At 41.4% G+C, this 21,733-nt stretch overlaps 1 protein-coding gene across 4 annotated transcripts in view; it reads right to left on the minus strand.

Annotated features, from left to right (window-relative positions):
- Window positions 1–21,733, minus strand: part of gphnb (gephyrin b) — a 112,157-nt gene that overhangs the window by 70,354 nt on the left and 20,070 nt on the right. For all 4 annotated transcript variants that reach the window (XM_085382195.1, XM_085382196.1, XM_085382194.1 and 1 more), the window contains exon 2: window positions 5,610–5,688. In XM_085382195.1, the coding sequence (XP_085238321.1) occupies window positions 5,610–5,688 (79 nt within the window). The remainder of the gene's footprint in view (window positions 1–5,609; window positions 5,689–21,733) is intronic.

A 21,733-nucleotide genomic window follows, 5' to 3' on the forward strand; every position in this document is an offset into this window, starting at 1 on the left:
TTTCATTAATAATACAAGCTCTTTGTACAGGGCACTCAATCTCTCTCACTCCTTTTCTTGCTCTCTTACACACTCACACTCCACCCAGGGAGGAGACGAGAGACTTGGACATCTCCACACTCCTGGTAGTAGCATGGAGCTGAGCCCATTAGAGCTAAGTTGTTGGTTCATCCATATGTAGGAAAGCTCTCAAGAGGTCACCGCTCAACATGTTCGCTGATAGAGGGAACGATGAAGGGATGGAGGGGGAGGAGTGGACTAACCAACCTCTTCAAGGTCCTACTGTGATGAGAGCTCTGAGTGCCCAGTTCCACACCCATGACTCCACTCATGGCCAATAAACAACATGCAAAGAGCCACAGAAACAGCACACCGAGTCAAGTTTCAATGACGTTAGACGTTTGCAACCTTGACTGTAACCTAAACCGTAGCTACTACTACATGAGCCTTAACTGAACCTTACCCTAATGTCAAAACATGTCTTTTCCTTAAAATATAACTATTTAAACAAGGATGTTGCTTTTTGCCCCCATAAGGCAGACAAGTCCCTACAATGAGACTGTATATAACGATTTAGATCATTAAAATAATGCAGCCTTATTGACACACAGCTGAGGGCACTGTGGTGATAAGGTTGTCTGTTTTGACCTGCCCAGACCTTCAGAAAGGTGCAGCTTCTTTTTTTTTTCATTTCAAGTATTCAAGTTGGTCTTCAATGTCTGACTTCAATAGCAAACATGGTTGAAATACTGATGTTATTTCCTCCAGTCAAAACTGGTCACGATATGATGGCAAAATATGCAAAGCAGACCGTTAAAATGTATGCAAAGCAATAAAGAAAGTAAATGCTGTTTTTTGCACTTGTTTTTTTTTCTTCTAAAGTACAACAGTGCTTTATTGTCAGCTAATTTGATAATGGTTACGAACAGACAGCCACACATTATTCACTCCACATGCATATTCTTCTTTATCAGATTTATGATTTTACAGAACTTAATGCAATCCTGTGGAAAACTAAGCTAGGAATTTAGAGGGTGAGAAGCAGCCAGGTGACGATAATTAAATTAACTGATGATCAGAAAGAATGAACATCTTTATAAAGCAGACGTTTTGGCAGTTTGCTGGTGTGGAGCATTTAGATGCGTTTACACAATGCCACAACAGACCCTATAAGCCTCATTTAAATAAGAAAGTTATGTCTTACTCTCTTGAAAAAAAAAACCCCATCCCAGCACTGGTTAGGGGTGCACAACTGCATCTGAACAAATGATAAGACTTCTAGAACAAATCCATTTTATTAAATTAAGTATAACAAAATACTGCTGCGAGTACATGTCGTACAACAGCAGGCAGTGTTGTACTGCAGAGATTTACTAAATTTATGCAGGAAGCACAGAAGTAATTCAATTTAAATGTAAGCACAAATACAACAAAATGTGCATTAATTAAAAATAATTATTAAAAAAAATTAAAAAGGAAGAAAATCTATGTTGTGATTGTGTAATAGCATTTAACTTTCCGTGAACCACTGATGAGCTCAACAGATGAAGCAACCAAAACACTTCTGTGGTAACCTCTGGTTCCTTTCCTGAAAGTCACCCATGCCAACCCACCGGTTCAAAGTCAACACCACCCATTTTTGAAAAAAAAAAAGTACCACTGTTTATGGTGGCAGTAACCATTAGCACGGGTGCAGATTTATCCAGGTAATCCATAAAATCCATAAAAACATTCAGGATGCAGTGCAGGTATATTTAAATTCTTACTGATGTGCACAATTACTTCGTATGTATTTGAGAGTTACACAGAGAACTACATACTGCAGGTAGTATGTATGGATACATATAAATTCACTTCTTGCTTATATTGTGATACAACAGTGTCAAAATTCCAACTGCTACATAATAATAATGCTTGCAGAAGTAGCAGCGCTCATGGTTGTAGGAGTAGTGTTAACAACAGTACTGACAATATTAACTGAGGTAGTAGCAAGGAGAGGTTTACACTATTATGTGACTGCTGTATAAATATATATTCATAAAGTATATATTAAAATGTAGAATGAGTAAAAAAAAAATAGGTAAAAGTAAAGTAAACATGTTGATATTTAACAAAGGTGTCAAGTCAGGTAAAAACCAGGAATCTTCCATTTAAATGGTCAGCATTTTAATGTGAAATAACAACAAGTCTGGCCTTCGACTGTTTATTGGTGCTGGATCTCTAGCAGCACAGATTTACAATTGCGTCTTTGTCCCACGACCATCTCCTGACAATAAAATTAGGCCTACTATCATGCATCTGATTGGCTTCTAGCTATTCTTAGCCATAATCATTTATAAAATTGACAAAGGGTCGTTACAACACGAGTCACTGGAAGGCAGAGACCAGAAAGACACGAGATTAACTGTTATGAAGGGAGGGACACATACACATACCTTCATACCTTTAACATAAATGCTAATAGCTACAATGACCCATGAAGCAAATGTCATAGATGTAACATTTTCTTGGCAACAGATGATAATACGCAATGTTAACTGCAGTAACCAATTAACATAAGCCAGAAGGAGCCTAAGTTTCCATGTATCTATTGGGTTATATAGCTTTGCAATCATTATATCTGGGATTCATGTTCATAAATTGACATGCTGCAGCTTTATTAAAGGTAGAGCGATGAAGGGCTAAAGAGCATTAACACTTGTAAGTTACAAAAAAGAACAAAAAGCAAAAAAGAGGAAAATGCATGACAAAAAATAAAAATAAACAAAACAATAACAAAGAAAAACACCCATCAGCATGGGCTTTCAATCAAAGTGTTATTTTGAATTATAGTATCATCAGAGATTTTCACAAAAAGTGGATTGATAAAAAAATATTTCAGTCAGGACCGCTATAGTGTCCTGACCACATCTGTCCTCCGTAAATTACAAACCAATATAGATCGACAGCTAGATAGAGGGATCTCAGTGTCCTTACAGAAAGGATATATACAGAAAGCAGCAACACCATCCCCTAAACCTTAAGTCAGACAAAGCATGATAGGTTGAAGTGCAGTCTGCAGATGCACAGCAGCTGTGTTCAGGAAAAAAAAAGTGCCAGTAAAATAGAAAGCTATCACCTGAACCTTAAGCTGATATTAGACTGCACTGAGATCAGCTGATTGCCTGGGATTGCAGCTGGGCTCGACTAACGCTATGCTAAATTACTCAAATGAAAACTTGCTGACACTTTGGTATGAACGCGTACAAAAAGACACATACAAAGAGCCGCTTGTTCACGCATCCACCTCATCCTCATCTGTGTGTCCCTGACTCGAGGTATCGTTTATTTGTCCCCCTCTGTTACTTGCCACACATCATTTTTCTCTCGCCCTGACACACACCTCTGGATACCCCTGAATGTCAAACTGGGCAGACTGATTGATTGCATGTGCCAATGTGTATTTGCGTGCCTGAAAGACACTGTGATTACAGTTTATGTTATGTGTCCTGCTGTGCTGCAATACTCTCTCCCTCGCTGGCTCCCCTCCACTCTTTCTGTTTTCATCTCTGTCTATGTGCCTTTGTCATGGCAGCAGTGGCACATTGAGGGCACGGCGTTCTGGGTGGTCAACCTGATGGAGCTGCTGACTTGTGGTGCGGTGTGGATTAACATGGCATGGAGACTCTTAAGCCAGGGGAGGTCAATCATCACCACGACCCAACAGACCAGAGAGAACAGATGCCAATGCTGACATTGCCTTCCAATTTCCAGTTTTATGCTTAACAGCAGCTGGTTTACCACTAGTCATCTCTGTCAGTTAACTGGTATAAAACACACTCGTCTCAAGTGCTCTTTAGTAGCATGAGAGTCCCTCAAGTCAGTGGGAGCCCAGCATGGAGACAAACATCAAATACGTGTAGCCAACAGTCTCACAATGAACTGGCTATAACAAAATTATTGGCCACAACAGAACCTTTTATCAGCTGTCAACAGCCAATTGCATTTTCTCATATCCCAGTTCACAACGAGCGAGCCAAGAGTTCTCTGTAAGTCTTTTACATCCCTCATATTAAAATAGATCCACCTATTATATTCAAATATCAACAGGGTTGCCCGTCTTTAACTCTTACCCTCATGAAGATGACGTCTGACAACCTGCTGAGTACCCTTAGCGACAAGTCTTGACTCTAAATACATCAATAAAGATGTGGTTTGATGACCATTAAAACAGATTATGTTTTTCCCCCCCAGTTAACTGTATAGGAAGAGATCGCCTTTATTAACTTCTGATGTACATCGAGTGATTTTGTTCTGGAAGCAGGGCTGGAGTATGATAAAAACCGCTCAGGTCACAAAAGAGATACAGGGTTACCCCTAGTAGGCGTCCAAGGGCTAAAGAGTTAATGCAAATAAATGCAATTCCATCAATACCAGAAGGAAACTGAAGGATCTTTTAACACTGTTGTTGCTTTGCTTGACCCGTCAACTCTAAAATATCTTTCGAAAATATGTATATTGTAAGGCACGCAGCCACACACACGCACATGCACGCACACGTGGTTTAAAGCATGCATGCACTGATAGATACACAAACAAAATGAAACAAGCAACTTAAAATTTCTACTCCTGCTGCACAACACTGTACAAACAAGCATGTCATGAATCCCTAATCACTTTCTGGCACCCTGTCGAGCGTGACGCACATGACATGGCATAGGGCTGCCCACACTCCCTCTTTGTGTCACACGGAGTTGACACATGAATTACACATCAGGCTCAAAATAAACATACCGTAAAGGACATGACAAGCATGGATCAGTCCAGGGTCCCACAACAGGGGGGTGGTGGGGCCTCGTGACACTCCAGTGATATTGAATAGTGTGAGACAGTGACAAGGGAGCAGGGTAGCTCCAGCAGGTCTACGGTCACATGAGAAATTGCTCGGATGTCTAGAGAAGCGTGTCTGAGGCTGGTGTTGGGGGTCACACTTTTTAGTGTTGTATTCGCAGGATGAGATGGCACTTCTATGTGTGATATTTGCAGGGGTATAAAAAGACTCTCAAATCACTAAATGGAAGAAATACAAGACAATGGTGTGCTTGAAATTTTACGGCTTTCCCTGACTGGCTCACGCAGAATTCTGACCTCAACCATTTTGAATCCCACCTTTAGGATGAACTTAAACTGTGAGCCCGGCCTGACTTCACTAATCCTCTTGTGACTGAATGAATGACTTTATTTAAGAAATAAATGATCCAAATGAGCACGGTGGTACTGGGACATTTTTAACAACTGTTGATTTCCCCTCCTTCAACTTCTTTTGAGTAAATAATGACTTCTTGCGGCTACCAGAATTCATCCTTATAGATAAGAGAACTGCAAGCGCTTTTGTTGTTGCCATGCATGCTGGGAAATTCTCTTCATGAGGGGCAACACTGATGTTGAGCTGAAGAGATATTTTTAGCTTCTTAGTTACACTCCTGCACTAAAAGAAGGCGGCTTACACTCAAAGACGCACACATGCAGGAGACTGTGCATCACATTTGTGTGTGGTAGATTTAAAACAACTTTCATCTGTGTGTTTGTGTGTGTGTGTGTTCATTTGTCTAGAAAAGGGCAGTACTCACAGGGAGGGATCGTGGACGAGATCTTTGAGGTTGACCCCACTGCGGTCCTCTGCTAGGTTTCGAAAACAGCTGTCACTCACTGGATAGGCAGCGATAGAAAGAAGAAAAAATGCGGTTAGCTCCAAGTTCTAATGTTATATTACATGCATAGTCCAGGAAAAAGATTTTTCTTTGCCATAAATGCAAGTAATTTCAAGGGAAAAGCAAAAGAAAACCTCAAGAATTTACGTTCATAAACCTTTTTATTCTTGTGTCTGCCTCCTAATGCAGTACGCAAGAAAAATTACTATTTTTTACTCCTCTAATTTTCCAAACTGTGCCTACCTGTGAATCCACAGTGGGAAACTGAACTGATTACCAGATGAAGGAAAATAGTGAAATAAACCAAAACGATTCTCCTTGTGAACAGATGAAAAACACCAGAGGAGGAAAATCCAGGAAACATCCCTCCACACGCACCTTTAAATGGATCTCTGCTGTTTTTGTTTTCATTCTTACATTTCACACCTATGCCTTGGCAAACAGAGAATCTCCAGCACACAGGTTTCGTCCTGTCAAAAACGGGGACAACAGGATGCTGATATTTGTTGCAGCCACACTTGTCAGCTGCGACTATTATAAGGCAGGTGTTTCTGTATATCAGAATCATGTCTGGTGTAACTGCTATATTGTCGCCTGAACCCTGTCTTCCAACCCAAACCATAGTGCAAATTAAAAAAACGGTCAGGGTGTGAGAAAAATACATAGTGACACCCTTCCAAACCCTTCATTGTGCAGGCTTTTGATATCGGTGAGCCTATGGAAAGCCACACCTTCACGCAAACCCCCCTTGACTGCAGAGCAGGTGTGAGCCACATGAGTCATCGCGGTGATGATAGACAGATAGAGTGATGGATAGAGTACGACGGGAGGAAAATGAATATGTGGAGAAAGAAAAATGAGTAACAAAGCAAAAGGAGACAGAAAGAGACATTTCAAGATAATGGAGAGAGGGATAAGGTGTTTTGTAATCCGATGGGTCAAACATGAGCAGACACGCACTCGCATCTGAAAATAGATCCAAAACGAGTCAATGGAGGGGGTGATGGCGGTGGATTTAAGCCAAAAAACTTGATGCACTAGTCGTAGCCAACACTGGAAATGTCATGATGTTACTCCAATGAAAGTGCCATGATCCATGAACAAGAGCGAGTGGGGAGGGGGAGGGGGGGTGGGGGCGGAGGGATAGGGTAAGGACATGGGTGAAGCAAGAATGGTGCAAAAAATGGAATTGAGATGGCAAAGGGGAGGAATTCAAATGAAGAGAACGCAACAAAGCTGTATAAAAAAGATGGGAAAGTATGGCGTGATCTGAGTGCGGGCAATAAAAGATTGAGTTGGGGAAGAGAAAATGGGAAGATGTAGAAGATGAAAAAAAAAATTGAAAGAGGGGGAAGGGCAATGGCGAAAAAAGCTGTGCCGATGGGGCAGCGCTGTGGAGGTAAACAGAGGGAGCAGGACGTTGCTCTAGGCTCTGGCAAATAAATAGGAAAGTGCTGACATTTGCACACTGAGCCTTCTCAGAAAGAGAGAAAGAAAGGCAGAAGCAAGAGAGACAGAAAGATTGTCGGAGAGGGGTGGTGGCGAAGCAAAAGAAAAAGTCTGAGGGAGGAGAGAAAAGGGGATGATAGCACATGGAATACACACCACCTTGGCTTTACAGGGGGACTGCTGCATAAGTGCAAGGATGTGTATGTGTGTATCAGGTTGAGCGTATGTATGTGTATAAGGACGAAACTTCGTTCAAGACTGCAGTATTCCTTACAAACACACTCTTGCACACGCGCACACACAGAGCCCTCCTCAGTCTTTCTCTCCCAGCTACCCCTTGATCTAAAAATAGCCGTTCCACTCTCCTACAAGAGGCAGCAACCATTCTGAACCAATCAACACGGTCTGTCAAAGGCATCGGCATCCACCACCCCTTAGTGTGTATGTGCGTGCGTCCATGTGCGCGTGCATGCATTTGTGCAACAAGGGGAACTCCTGACTGAGGGTAATAAAACTGCCCCTCCCTTCTGCACCGGTTAGAAATGGTGGGAAAGTGATCCCTCCTAGAAAACAATAGCTCGGAAAACAAAAAGAAAGCAGGAGGGAGAGAAAGGGGAACAAAATGAGGAGGGGAAAGGAGTGCGGGTGAGAGAGGGACAGGGAGATCTGGCTGCAGTTGAAACAGGCTTCAAAGGAATATTAATGTGATCCTGTGCAAGAGCTGAAGACAGGGGAAGAGAAGGGGGAAGAGGGAGGGTAGATGGGGAAGAGAGAGAGAGAAGGCAAGGGGAAAAAGGGGCGTGAGAATTTATGACATCGCTATCTCCCATCCGTGTAGCTCCACCCATGCACCTTTCTCCAGGTGAATCTGCAGCTCAAGCCTTCACTGCCCGCCTGCATTCTACTCACACCTGATGCGGTGTAGTAGCCACCAGGGATTTAATCATCAGAGCAAGCACATGCAGAGTTTTACTTCCAACTCTACAAGCACGACGATGATACCTGATCAGTGAGCAGCTGAGAAAGTGCAACTCTGTTCCCGGTGACAGTAAAGACGCAATGCAGTGACCTCTGTCCCACCCCAGAGGGTGCTATACCCCATGCTGCATACTGTACATACTGCAACCTAAAGGTCAATGCTTCTACATGACTGGACATCCAGCAGGAGACAGACGGCTAAACCCCAGACAGACTTCTATTTGACTGCTATTTTGTGGTCAGGCTCATATCTTTTGAGAAAAGTTTCAGTTCTGAGCAAATGCATTTAGTTTTTATATTGGACATCAATGATAACAAGTGCAACCGAACATTTCCCTTGAACTGTCCTCTTCTTTTCAATGTTATTTATATTGAGTCTAGGGATAAATGTTCAGTTTTTTACATTGTTTTTCTACATTTATGTCACTGTCTATTTGTCTGAGTCATATTATATTAAGAAAGGAGAACCACTAAGTAACTATTTACAAAGTTGAACCAATGTTATAGTGCATTGCTATTGCATTGTTTCAATGATTAAAAAATAAATAGTGAAAAACAAGTATTTTGAGTACTGATTTAACGTCCCTAAAAGTATTGCATTTATCCATACAGGTATCTCCGTTATCCTGATCAATTTTCTATTTAATCTCTTTTTTTCTGGGGTGTCTGTCGGTATTGACTCTTATCATCTTATATTTGCCTGTGAATGTGTGTGAGTGCACAAGCTCGGATGTCCCCAGGCTAAAGTAGTGGGAGGGGAACAGGAGGCCTGTGCTTCAGAAGCATTACGCAGGGCAGCACCACGCATGAGATCTAGATCACACCCTAACGCAAACACGGGCTCCTGCACATTCTTAAAGGGTAAACTGCTAGTGCACGGGAAAGCACAGGAGAGCACATCAAGAGTACAAAGAAAAGAGAACTGATCAGGAAGTGGAAAGAAATGTCATCATAGGACAAAAGTTTGATGCTATGTATCTTTGACCTTGGAATAATGGAGACAATGCCAATAAAACCTGTGGAAGAATGCCCGGTACAGTATAGATATCTTGCCTACACATCAATCTAGAAAACCAGAAGCAATCATTGGCTGACTGAGGTGTGTTTGGCCATCGAACATCTGGGCTGATACTTTAAAGTCCATTTAAAAAAAAAAAAAGCAAATAAAAAGTTAAAGAATTAAATAATAGCTAGTGGTTTTGAGATGTCATTCACAAGTCTTTTTTCTTCTTTTGCTCTTCCTATTGACTGTTTGCTTTCTTGCAACTAATGTCTTCCCTACCGTGACCAGTCTTTAGTACTAAGACTACAACATGGACTACAAGAGCAAATGGAAACTTTTTAGTTTTTTAGAAAGTACATCTCATTTCCAAGAGGCTTCCCTTCTAGAGGTTACATGACAGAACTATGTTAAGGATCCTGCAAGAAACCTTGCTGACTGTTCTTGTTCTTATATTTCAGAGGGTTAGAAACTTTCAGCTGGACTAAGACTGCGGGGTCGAAATAATACACATTGCTTATTTGTTAAGGAGTGACAAAAACAATGTCATTTACAAAAAAATGCTCATTTTTGTTTATGTTAATAATAAGTTATGCCTCAGTAAAAGGTGTCTTTTCATTGCCATCTGCTGTATGTAGTGGTGATGATTATGGTAAACATCTGTGCGCACATTAATATAACTGAAAATAAAATCACATCAAAACTGCAAATCCCGATCTTCCATTTGAGCAAGTCCCACACACACACAAAACAAAACATGACTAGATTTGTCACATCAGTGAAGTTATTCCAGACAATCTAAGTTATCTCCAGTTATTGCGTTCACGAGATTTTCAGAAAACTTGACCTCTGACCTTGAGGTCACTGAGTTTCGAACTCGTCAGAGATGTGGTATTAGTTTGAACCTCCTACGCTGCCTCCTTCTCGAGTTATCGCATTCATAAAATTAGGTGTCCACTCCGCCTGCCCGCCATTTGCCATTCTTGATGATGTCACAAGATGATGCAAAAGACTTATGCATAAGCAAACATGCAAAACAACAGACAAAACATCTGAATTGTTGTTTTCAAGTTGTGAGTAGGATCTCCAAATATTGCACTGCATTAATTAGTTATAGTCTATTCTTTGATTAGTATAAACCTGAAGTGATAAGAGGCTGTAGCTCAGGTGATCGAGTGGATCACCTTCCAATCAGAAGGTCGATGGACTGATCCCTGACTGAATGTTACTAAGCACTAACAAAGCATAGATGAAAGTTAAGAAGGGGAATGAGTAGTAAAAAAGTGCTTTATGTGTTAAATAGCACTATATAAGTATCAGTCCATAACCGACTTAGAATTAGTTTATTTTGGTTTATAACTCGGACTCAGCTGCAGCCTCAAAAATAAAACTATGCTATTAGTGATGGTGAAACGGACAATGAAGTCAGCAAACAGACCAGGTTAGGTGTCTCTGTGATATAGGTAATGCTAGCATGCAACTAGGCAGGAAGCGTCTGTAAAAGAGTAAGTTGCTTGACTAGCTAGCTGTCTGTGTGCTGTCAGTCTGTTAGCCGCTAGCAGAGACTGCTGCTTCATAAACCGCTAGCCTGTTCCACTTAATCATTTCCAGGACATAAAACAGTCAACTCTCATCATCTCCCTGGGATTCCACACTAATGGGGTTTTCTCTTATAACAGGTCCTTCCACACCCATCACATAGCTTACACACACAGTGTGCCGGTGTATAGATGTGTTTAGATGCCTATTAAATGTTGCACTCTACTTTCAAGGTGTAAGAACACACCTATACACTGACACGCACAACCTTGGAGGCTCTTATATGGATCAGCAACGGGGCTTAGCTAGATTACAAATCAGTGCAGAGCAGAATGGATAAAGTTTGCTTCCAGTCCCATTGTGACACTTCCGCCATGAGTAAGACTATATACCCTGCTGCTTTGAAAGAAGGACACAGAAATCCAGCTGGCTATAAGTTGCTCATTACATCTGTACATGTGAAAAAAATCTGCAATTTCACTAGCGCTGGGATAGTAGGGTATCGTCTCATTTTCTCAGCAGCCCACTTGGCACCTCTATTGTTTTTTCTTCTTTATCTGCTAACAGCAGTGCAAGTGGCCCTCCAGCCCCGGAGAAGCTACTCTGGGGGGTCAAACACTGGATTGGGCTGACATCTACCGGTGGGAGGGACAACACCTCTGCACACCAATAAGCCTCTACCAAAGTGATATCACTACCTCTTGTCATCTATTTTACTGGCTTGTTCTCCATCAAATGGAAACACTGGGCCCCAGGCCTTGGATTAAATGGGCTTAATGATGAATAGAGGTTTGGATCCGCCTCCAGATTGTAACAGGGTGGGGTAGACATCTGACTAGGGGGCTTTCAGTACTACAACCCCTTTCTTAGCCAGGAGAGGAGAGGAGCAATGGTGCACAAATACCAGCATCTTCATTCCATGGCAGGGTAAATTTCCAAATTAATAAAAGCTTCACGGTGCTGGGTAAAATATAGTAACAGCAATAACGGCAGATAACCTAATCTAATATAAGCCCACTGTATCTTAGCAACCTTGTTAATTCTGTGAGGAGCAGTGGGGTAAGCAGCAGAAGCACAGCATCCATCATCAAAGACACACCCAGCAGCAACACACACACGCACACACACCAATTACTCAAACTCCCAAATCCACGACACCATGCAGATGCACATGCTATCTTGCCATTACCTGCTATCTCAATCACACGTGCTAAAGATCAAGGCATACACATGTGCAAGAGTACGCATATAGTCACATGCACACAGAACCTCAGGCTTACTGTAAGCAGTCAGGAAAATGGAGGGGGTGTGGAGCGGAACAATGGGATCCTAATCGTCGGGCTGCATTTCAAAGCCTCTCCCCTCTACAACACTGTTTCTAGATAAGATTTGAAAATGCTATTTATATCCATGGGGAAAGGAGCCAACCAGCAGCTTGATTTTCATTTATTTGAAGTCAGATCTAAATTGGGGTGGAGTTACATAATGCAACTAGTGCGACACTCCACCTGCTACTACTGAGCCAGCCGCTGAAGAAAACTACAGAGGGAAACAACTCAAAAAGGCACTGGGCCCACGCTAGCACTGTGGCTAATAATTAATCCATTGGCTTAATAACCACTGCTTACTATAACCAAAGGAGCCTGGCTCATCCGTGTGGGCATAGCAATGGGCCGATTTGCATCTCAAATCCAAACCTACTACAAAGTGGCCCGGCCAAAATCCGGCAGCCGTGTCGCGCCAAGGACAAAACAACACAACACAGCATGGCCCAGTCCCCCCTACGCACCAGATGTGCAGAGAAAGAAGGACGGAGAGAGGAAGACAGTTCTGTTCTTCACAGCTGTGTCCCAGGCATGCAGGGAGGGACCATTCCCAGCCCGGCTCATGCAACTCTCCCCCTGCCTGCCTCCCTGGAGATGAGGCAGCTCCATCCCAGCCTGAGTAAAAAAAAAAAAAAAAAGGAGGAGGAGGAGAGGTGGTAGGATGGACATGTGAAGTTGAGGGAGGGTAAATTGGAGCCCAACCCTGAGAGGATTAACAGAGCAATTCACACTGGATAAAAAAGAAGGTGAACACAGAAAAGAAGACAGATGGGAGCAGCAGTGGGAGTACTCTGAAAACAAAGAGGGAGGACAGAAAAAGGAAGAAGGAGAGGAAAGGGAGTTGTACGGTAAAATGGGAAGACGGGGAAAAGACTGGTAATGGGAGTGTGTGAGAAGAGAGATGCAGAGGAATAAATAAAACACATGGAGATGAATAGAACATATAAAGGTACAAGAAAAGAAGAAGGAAAATGGGGGAAGAGAACCCCGAGTGCTCCCAGATACGCCTGACTATCTATAGTTTCAGTCTCTCTTTAGCCTCACAATTTATTCCGTTCTTCTGCCTAAATAGGCAAAGACTGTGGGGAATATTCGTAACTTGAAAGCCAAGAGTCAGGGTCAGTATATAATTGTTCTTTGAACATGACAGAATGACATTTGATCACGAGACTCAACATCAACACTTAAATGTTTTTTCAAATTTTTCCTTATCAAATTGTCAAAAAGGTTTGGAGGAGTCCTTAAAAAAAACCTGGCATCTGCCTGATCAAGGAAAAGAAAACTACTGCATTGGCTCCATTTTTCCTGTGCTCAGGAATTGTTTATTGATAGCTTGGGTATGAGGTAATAACTGTTGGGTGGGTTCTTTGTTTAGTGTTATATGTGTGAACAGCATGTACAGTGGTGTGAAAAATTGTTTTCCCCCTTCCTGATTTCCAAGTGTCTGGAAAGGGTTACAAAGACATTTCTAAGGCTTTGGGACTTAAATGAACCACGGTGAGAGCCATCCATCCATCCATCCATCCATTCGCTTCCGCTTATCCTTTTCAGGGTCGCGGGGGGCGCTGGAGCCTATCCCAGCTGTCATAGGGCGAGAGGCGGGGTACACCCTGGACAGGTCGCCAGTCTGTCGCAGGGCTAACACACAGGGACAGACAACCATTCGCACTCACATTCACTCGCACATTCACACCTAGTGGCAATTTGGATTATCCAATTAACCTATCCCCACAAGCTGCATGTCTTTGGACGGTGGGAGGAAGCCGGAGTACCCGGAGGGAACCCACGCAAACACGGGGAGAACATGCAAACTCCACACAGAAAGACCCCGGCCTGATGGTGGAATTGAACTCAGGACCTTCTTCCTGTGCGGCAACAGTGCTAACCACCGTGCTGCCCCGGTGAGAGCCATTATGCACAAATGGAGAAAATTTGGAACAGTGGCGAACCGTCCCAGGAGTGAACGGCTGACCAAAATTACCCGAAGAAGAAGACAACGACTACTCATCCAGGAGGTCACAAAAGAACCCAGAACAATATTAAAGAACCGCAGGCGTCTCATTTAAGGTCAGAGACTTTTTTAAAAAAGTGAGTAGTTATGGTCTACAAAGAACATTTACTTCGACAAGTTTTCAGGTCCATGCTTGTATGACCAAGTAGTTCACACATATTACAATTAAGGATTGCTGGTGGGTTTTTTAGTTTGGTTGTTAGTGAACGGTGAGCTCTCTATTTGTGAATTGTATCAGCTCCTTTGCAAACTCCTTAACATCTTTTTCCTCACTCCCCTAAGGCACACAATATATTCTCAAATTATTGCCTCTCAGTCTATTCTGCAGGTCTTCACATCTAGCTGTTAGGTTCATATCTAGGCGCAGCAGATATCTTATTGCTCTCTCTTTTCCCATTCTCTTCTGCGGCATATGATATTCCACCTCTGTAGTTCTTTTTCTATTTTTACATTTCAGCTTTTAGTTTCGCCATAAATGCTTCTGGCTTTGCAAGGTTGTGTTAGCATTGTTTTAGTATACTTGATTATGTGTGTTAGCACTTGCCGTGTCATTGCCAGGTTGATTTTGTTTCATTCCTTTACTTCACGTTTAACTGTTTACTTGAGCCTCTGCCTCTAGAGGCTGGTGCCATTGTAAAAATACTTTATATAGCTGAGATTTCAGAGATTTGTTAGGATATTAAATATTCAAATGGACCAAGCTCTGCTTTTAAAGCCAGATTTACTAAACAGGGCAAAACAAGGCTTGTGAGGGCAAACCCCAAATGGGTTAGTTTTGCGGTGATCTACAAAGGTTTTGCTGTTTTATGCATATGTCATGCCCAATCTGCCAGCTGTGGGTAATTACTAACAGGACAGACTTGTTCACTGTAATCAGAAAAGCATTTAAATATAGGTCACACGTACACGTTAAAAGTAGGCCTATGTGGCAGTCTGCCTGACAGAGTCATTATAATGGAAACAAGCTTCATTAATTGACAGGTTCCAATGTAGAACTGTAAACTGCAACAATATTTTGACACAGCGTTATGCAGCATTCATGTATTAAGACAACTTACAACACTTGAAGGGATAAAATGAACCAGAAATGTTTGATTGACAAACGTTTATTTCTATACTTTGCAACTGGTGGACAGTACCAGCACAATTTATCTATGCTATCTATCAATGTTAATTAAAAGGATAAACAATCATAGATTACAGATGTTTGCCCATCTGTGATCTATCCCTCACGTGCTGTCAGTGCATGCAGCTGAATTTGTGTAGATCTACGACTAAAAACAGCCATATTCGATCATAGCTACGAAATCAGAGTGAAAACTGTTTGCACTGTCTGTGGTTCAGTTTAAGTTTACAAGTTGAATTAATATTTCACTGTTTAAGTGTAATAAAACTTTATTAAGGGAAAAATGTGTTTAGTTTATTAAACGGACCAAAAACAAAAAGCACCTTCAAACTATCAAACCATCTAAAACATCAAAATGAAAAAATAGACCGCTTTTTAAGACTTCCTGTGCCTGATATCAAACCGGGGCCTGAGTATATTCAGGATAGGGTCCAAAGACAACATCGTCCTCGCTCTGGTCTCTCTGTTTTTCAGGCATTTAGCTTTGAACCTCATGAAATTCCTGCTACAGAAGCCACAGTATTCTGAAAAGGACCAACACCAAAAATGAAAGAGTTGGAAGAATTTTGTTGTTGCTGGTGTAAGCTGACTCCCTTTGGGTGAAGGTTCGAGGTCACCTCTGAATTCACTAAACAAATTTTGAATTAGGTGGCTATATAATCTATACCTTTTTTTTTAATCCAAGAGGCTCAGTTGCAAAAACGCAACCTCCCGGCTTCGTACACACAATCTTCTCAGTGTCTTTGTAGATACTGACAGCAGTTTGTTTAACGCCATAAAAACCTTAGTAAATCTGGCTCCTACCTTTATCAATGCGTTTTTAGTAGTTTCAGTGTTAGAGGGCAAATGTCAGAGGCAAGATTTAGGAAGATTTAGGAAAATCAGCACTGGTATTACAATAAAACACAGAACTTGTTGAAATAAAATTGACTCTCATCCAGTCTTAAAAATTACCGCCTTCAAAGGCTCATCAGGCAAGTTTTCTAATAAAAAGTTACCATACTAATAAATACTAAAACTAAGGATATTTCCTCTCTCCTTTTGATTTGATTTTAGTTACTTTTTTAAAGTAACAAAATCATTTCAGTTACTTTTACTGTTTGTGAAAAGTTTTCATTTGTATTTTAGTAAACTATAATTTTTTTCCACATCTAGTTTTACAGTGAAACCTTTGAGAGTGCACTGCAAAAGGAAACCTAGATTCTTTCCAGCAGTTTCTTTAAAGAAGCCTATGTGAAAATGACTGAGCTTCTTACTTTATTTAATACCAGAATAAACATCTTAATGAGTTTATGGTGTCAATTGCTAGCTTGAAGTCTTCTTTAATGCATTGTGATGTTCATTATGCACATTTTGGTCCCATTTAGAGAAAAACAGGTGATTAAAAAGGAAAGTATGCATTAGAGTGTGGCAACATTGTCATTTACAATGTTCCCTGCTTCTTATCCATATTCATACTTTGCTTGTGTGCATTCATCTCCAAATGCCCAACTCAACACTTCAATGCTTGATACAAAACCCGTCCAAAACAGCGTCCACGTTAATGCAGTTTATGGTTACTCTACAACACTACCTACAAACAATATCGAATGACAAAAGTACCAGCAGTCAAAGCAGGTGGTGTGAGGCAGTGAATTGCAAACTACCCACCATCAGAGTTGCCACAGTCATCCAAATGTTAGTCCCACCACAGGTGAGCTCCTTGCAGTCACTCTGCATCACACTTACCTGAACTTCTCTTTATGATCCAAATATTACTAAAAACCTGCAGCCACCTGCAGCTCTCCACAAAGGCCTCAGGTACTAATGTTTTATTAACATAGCCATAAATATTGAAAAGACACTCACTAATGAAGCTGCGTAGAAAAGTTCCAGAGACAATTTACAGCAGCAAGGAGTACGGGGGCCTTGATTATGTCACCCTTCTTTCTCTTTCGTTGTCCTTCATCTTATTTCCCACACCATGGCTGGAATGCCCCTGCAGCTCACCCTCCACCCACCCACCCACCCACCCACCCACACACACACACACACACACACACACACACACACACACACACACACACACACACACACACACACACACACACACACACACACACACACACACACACACACACACACACACACACTCTTACCCCTCAGCAGCCTCCATCTTCTTCCCCAATCTATGTTTTTCTTGTTCAATGAAATCAATGGATTGGAGGGGCTTGACAATCTGCCACACCCCTTGCAAATATTAATCATAAACCACAGGCTCTGAGTATAATGAGGCTTGTTTCTAATGACAACAGGCGTGATGAATGTGTCTGTGGCTCGGCGTTGCATTACAATATAGCCAGTCAGGAGTGCGTGCACGTGTGTGCATGTAGTAAGAAGGTTGGGCGAGAGTGTGGCTGTTGGGGGATGAGGTATCACAGCTTTTCCCCCATGTAGCATGACATTTCGATGGCAGAGAGCCCACGGCAAGCCAGCTCTCTGTGGCATTTCCAACAGCTGTTTATGCACACATACACACAAGCTAAATGTTCACTGGGCATTTTATAAACACGAGTGCTAGTATGTAGAATGCACGAGAGCAAGCATTCACACATTCATTTTACTATAGGCCTATTTTACTATAGCCCTATTACTATTACTACTATTACTATTACTATATGCCATTTGAAGTATAGGTGAGGGCAAAAAAGAAATCAGTAATTTTCACATTGGATGTACACAAGTCACAGGGGTTCAAGCAGGGAAACACACTATCTATAGTAGCTGACAAGAAATTAAAAAATAAAGTATGTATACAGTGAATTCTATTTTGCCACCAACGCTATTTCACAATGTGGGTAATTTGGGTTTTTGTCTACCTAGTATGACACACGCCCACATCCACTAAATGTAATTTTCTCAGTCTCTCACTGCAGAAGAATGTTTTTGAGGTTCTGATTCCAAATTTTTTTAACTTCCTCCTGAAAAATGATTAGATTTAGTTTTTAATGTTCGCAAGTAAGAAAGGCTGGCTCCAATTTTTATTTTATTTTTTTTACAATTTCCAGCTTAACGGCATTAAAAAGCTTACAGCTTGGTACACACATGGTTTTGTTTTCTATGGATGAGTTTTCCCTTCATGTCATCTACACCGTGGGTGATTTTTTGTTTTTCATAACGCATCCATTTGGATACTGTAAAGCGGACATAGCTTGCGCCATTGCTCCAAAAGCTGCCAAACAGAACAAATAATATGACTTGCTGTGCAATACAGGCTGTCGAAAAAAAGGCTGCGCTACAGTCTTGGTGAATGACACTATTAGTTCTTTATTAGTTTGTTAGTTACTACACTAACAGGCAGATGTGTGTGTTGGTGTGCATCACTCATACACTGGAAGGTGTTTACTAACCAAGCTTACTTACACAACCAGGCAGCATTGCATCCTCTGCAGAGATGGGCAGCAATGCGTTACAAGTATTACAGTAACGCATTACAAGTAACGTGTTACTGTAATCCGATTACTTTTTCAAGTAATGAGAAAAAAGGGATTACTATTGCAAAAAAGGTAATTAGATTACTGTTACTTTCCCGTAAGCACGCTGCGTTACTGCGTTACTAAAACCGTGATTCTTTGCGAGCAGTGTTGGGACTAACGCGTTATTAAGTAACGCGTTACAGTAACTACGTTATTATTGTGGTAACGAGCACGGTAACTAGTTATTATGCCAAAATCAGGAACGCGTTACTCGTTACTGGGATTTAGATAGGGTCGTTACTCGTTACTTCGTGTGGTGGCTATCGCGGAGCTTCCACAGATTCAGTAACATTAGCAAGTGGTGGAGGCCAGCAGGTGGATGAAGGAAAAGGGACGCAGAAGGAAAAGAGACCCGAAGCGGCCGCCGGTCCAAGTGTGAACTGAACTTCAGGTAAGAAGTTATGACCTGCAGTCTCTCTGGGTCAGATATGAACCAAGTTTAGGTGGAGTTTATTTTTGTTATTCTGACTTTTTCTGTACTGCGTGCTAGCTAGCATGACGGAGTTTCTATACAGCTGGGTGGGTGCTATGAAGTTAATGATGTTGAACTTTATTTTGTTCATAAGTTATTAGAGTTGCCAACCGTCCCGTCTGGTATTCAGAGGAAATATTACGCGTTTCTTATTGAGGTGAAAAGGAACAGTTTGTGCCGTAATTCAGCTACAATGAAAAAGGCACAAAGCTGGAGTTATTCTGTGTCTTTGCTGCACAGCTGCCTCTTCTTCTCTCATTCTCCCCCCTCCCTCTCCCGTTTCTACTTCAATCATGAAAACTGATCAATGATCAGCTGATCGGCTTTTCTCTCTTGTTTGTTTATCGCTCACTTTGCGCCAGAAAGAGGAAACCAGCGGAGGTCGCGTTAAACAACAGCAGCACGTTTAAGCTTGATCAGCTGTTGTTAGAATTTATTTAATATTAATTTCTAGTATCAGCTGATGTTTGCTGGAGCCACAGCTGCAAAAAAGCTGCTGGTCATGATATGGTTTGGTTATCTGGTGAGAGGGAAACATGAAGATGAAACCAGGAGATGTCCTTACTGAATCATAAGAGCTGTGATGGAGAAACAGGTTTACCTTTTAGGTGACATGAATGAGTTGAAGGGAAGTTATGAACTGTTTCTGAGAGACAAATAACACCAGGATCCCTTTCTATGTAGCTGACAGCTGGTAACTGTGCAGGTGCGGATCTAGCAAAGTGTTGCCAGGGGGGCCAGGTAGGGCATTAACAGGGAAAGGGGGGCACAAAGAAATACTTTTCTGTCTTATTCTCATTTAAAATGTCTAGCTTTTAAAAAATAATTATCTGAATCTTACAACAAACGATTGATAGATTGATACATATATACCATCAGAACAGTGTACATCACTGTCACAACAGTGTTTATTTTCATTCAAAGGCTTTATGATTTTTCCTATAATGGTGGGCCGGTCTCTAGTCAAAATGCCCGGGCCAATTTTCTGTCCCAGTCCAGCCCTGTATGCAGCTCATCTGCAGTCTGGTGTTACCTACATCTTCCTATTCAGAAGGCAGAATTTCCGAGTTCTGAGTACAATCGAAAGCACCACGACTGCAGTTTTTGTGTTGGATGTAAAAAGCGAGGATAGAATGGCTAGGATAGAATCAGGCGTGGGCTTTCTCTCGTGGAAATGTGCACATTATTTTTTCCTTTCTATTGGTAGGTGGCACAGTGCACTGTGGCAAGTAAGCAAGCTAGAAGACTGGCAAAGTTATGGAAGAAACACATTAACAAGAGAATTCTGAGTAAAACCAAAGTTACTTTCCCTAGTAACTAGTTACTTTGAAAGTAACGAGTAACTTGAAGTAACTGAGTTACTTTTGAGAGAAGTAACTAGTAATGTAACTAAGTTACTATTTTAAAGTAACTTACCCAACACTGTTTGCGAGTGACTCATGACAGTGACGTAAGCGAGTGCCACGTTCGTTGCAACAGCTGCGTGCAGATCAACAATGGATAATATAACGAGTGCGGCAGAGAGTATGACCGTGCAGCGTTTAAAGCGTGGAAGTACTGACCTTACTTTGAGTTTGTTTCCGTAAAAAGTGACAAAAACATTAGCGTCCGCTGTTCACTGCGTGGGAAGAAAACTTCTTTTTACAGCGAAAAAACCCCTAAACTTCCGAGCAGAGCAAGCACCGACAGTACGCCGCCACGGGAATGTCAAACTCCCAGATCCTTCCACTGACCACTACGATACACCTGCACCAGGGCAAACCTCCGCCTATGCCACTCCTGCTATACAGGTGAAAATAGAGCAACAGGACCGCTGAGTCTTTGATTTTATTTATTTTCTGCTGTGGTTTACGTGCATTTATTTGAAAGAGTGAGTGTAAACACAAAAAACTATTTTATTTTATGTGCTGGAATGTGCAGAAAATAGGTTTAAATGTTAAACAAATTTCTTCCAGTCAGAGAATGTTGCATATAATTTAATGTTTGCTTCGTGCGTAAAGTTAAAAGATTAAAACTAATAAAACTAGTTTCAAAAAGAGGCTTTTTCTTTTGATTACATTTTATATGATGGATTATGCAGAAAAAATAGAATTGGGCTGAAAGATCTATTGCTTTATTACGGTTGTTATATTCATCTTTTATATACAGTTTACAGATGTAGCTTAATTTATAAATAAGCTCAGTGCTGAAAAACTCTTACCTTTTTATTTCCTAATAATCCGTAATACCACTTTGTGGCTACCACTTGGGATAGCAATAAACAGCATGACCTGTTGACTAAATTTATTTGACAGTTCCTACTTTGCCCAAGTACTGGAGACCCCAAAATTAATACTGATGTGATATGCATAACAGTTTAATTTAAGAGACTTCGCCTGCATTTGATGTGCAGGAGCATATCTAAAGGAATAGTCACATCTCAGATGGGAGGCTATTGTGAAAATAACATTTATTATCCAGATTTTGCTCAGAATTAACAAAATTATGTGCCGATTTCAAATTTAAACTGGCTATCAGCACAAAAGTCCTTGTGTGCTACCAAAAAATTTTAAATATAGGAAAATTAGATCAAAAGTATTTTTCTGTTGTGTGTGTGTGTGCAATTTCTGTGAACCAACTCGCTGGCTG

Source organism: Rhamphochromis longiceps, linkage group LG15, assembly GCF_057381845.1.
Source record: "Rhamphochromis longiceps isolate RC_006_pf linkage group LG15, R_longiceps_female_GT1.1, whole genome shotgun sequence".
NCBI classification, from domain to species: domain Eukaryota; kingdom Metazoa; phylum Chordata; class Actinopteri; order Cichliformes; family Cichlidae; genus Rhamphochromis; species Rhamphochromis longiceps.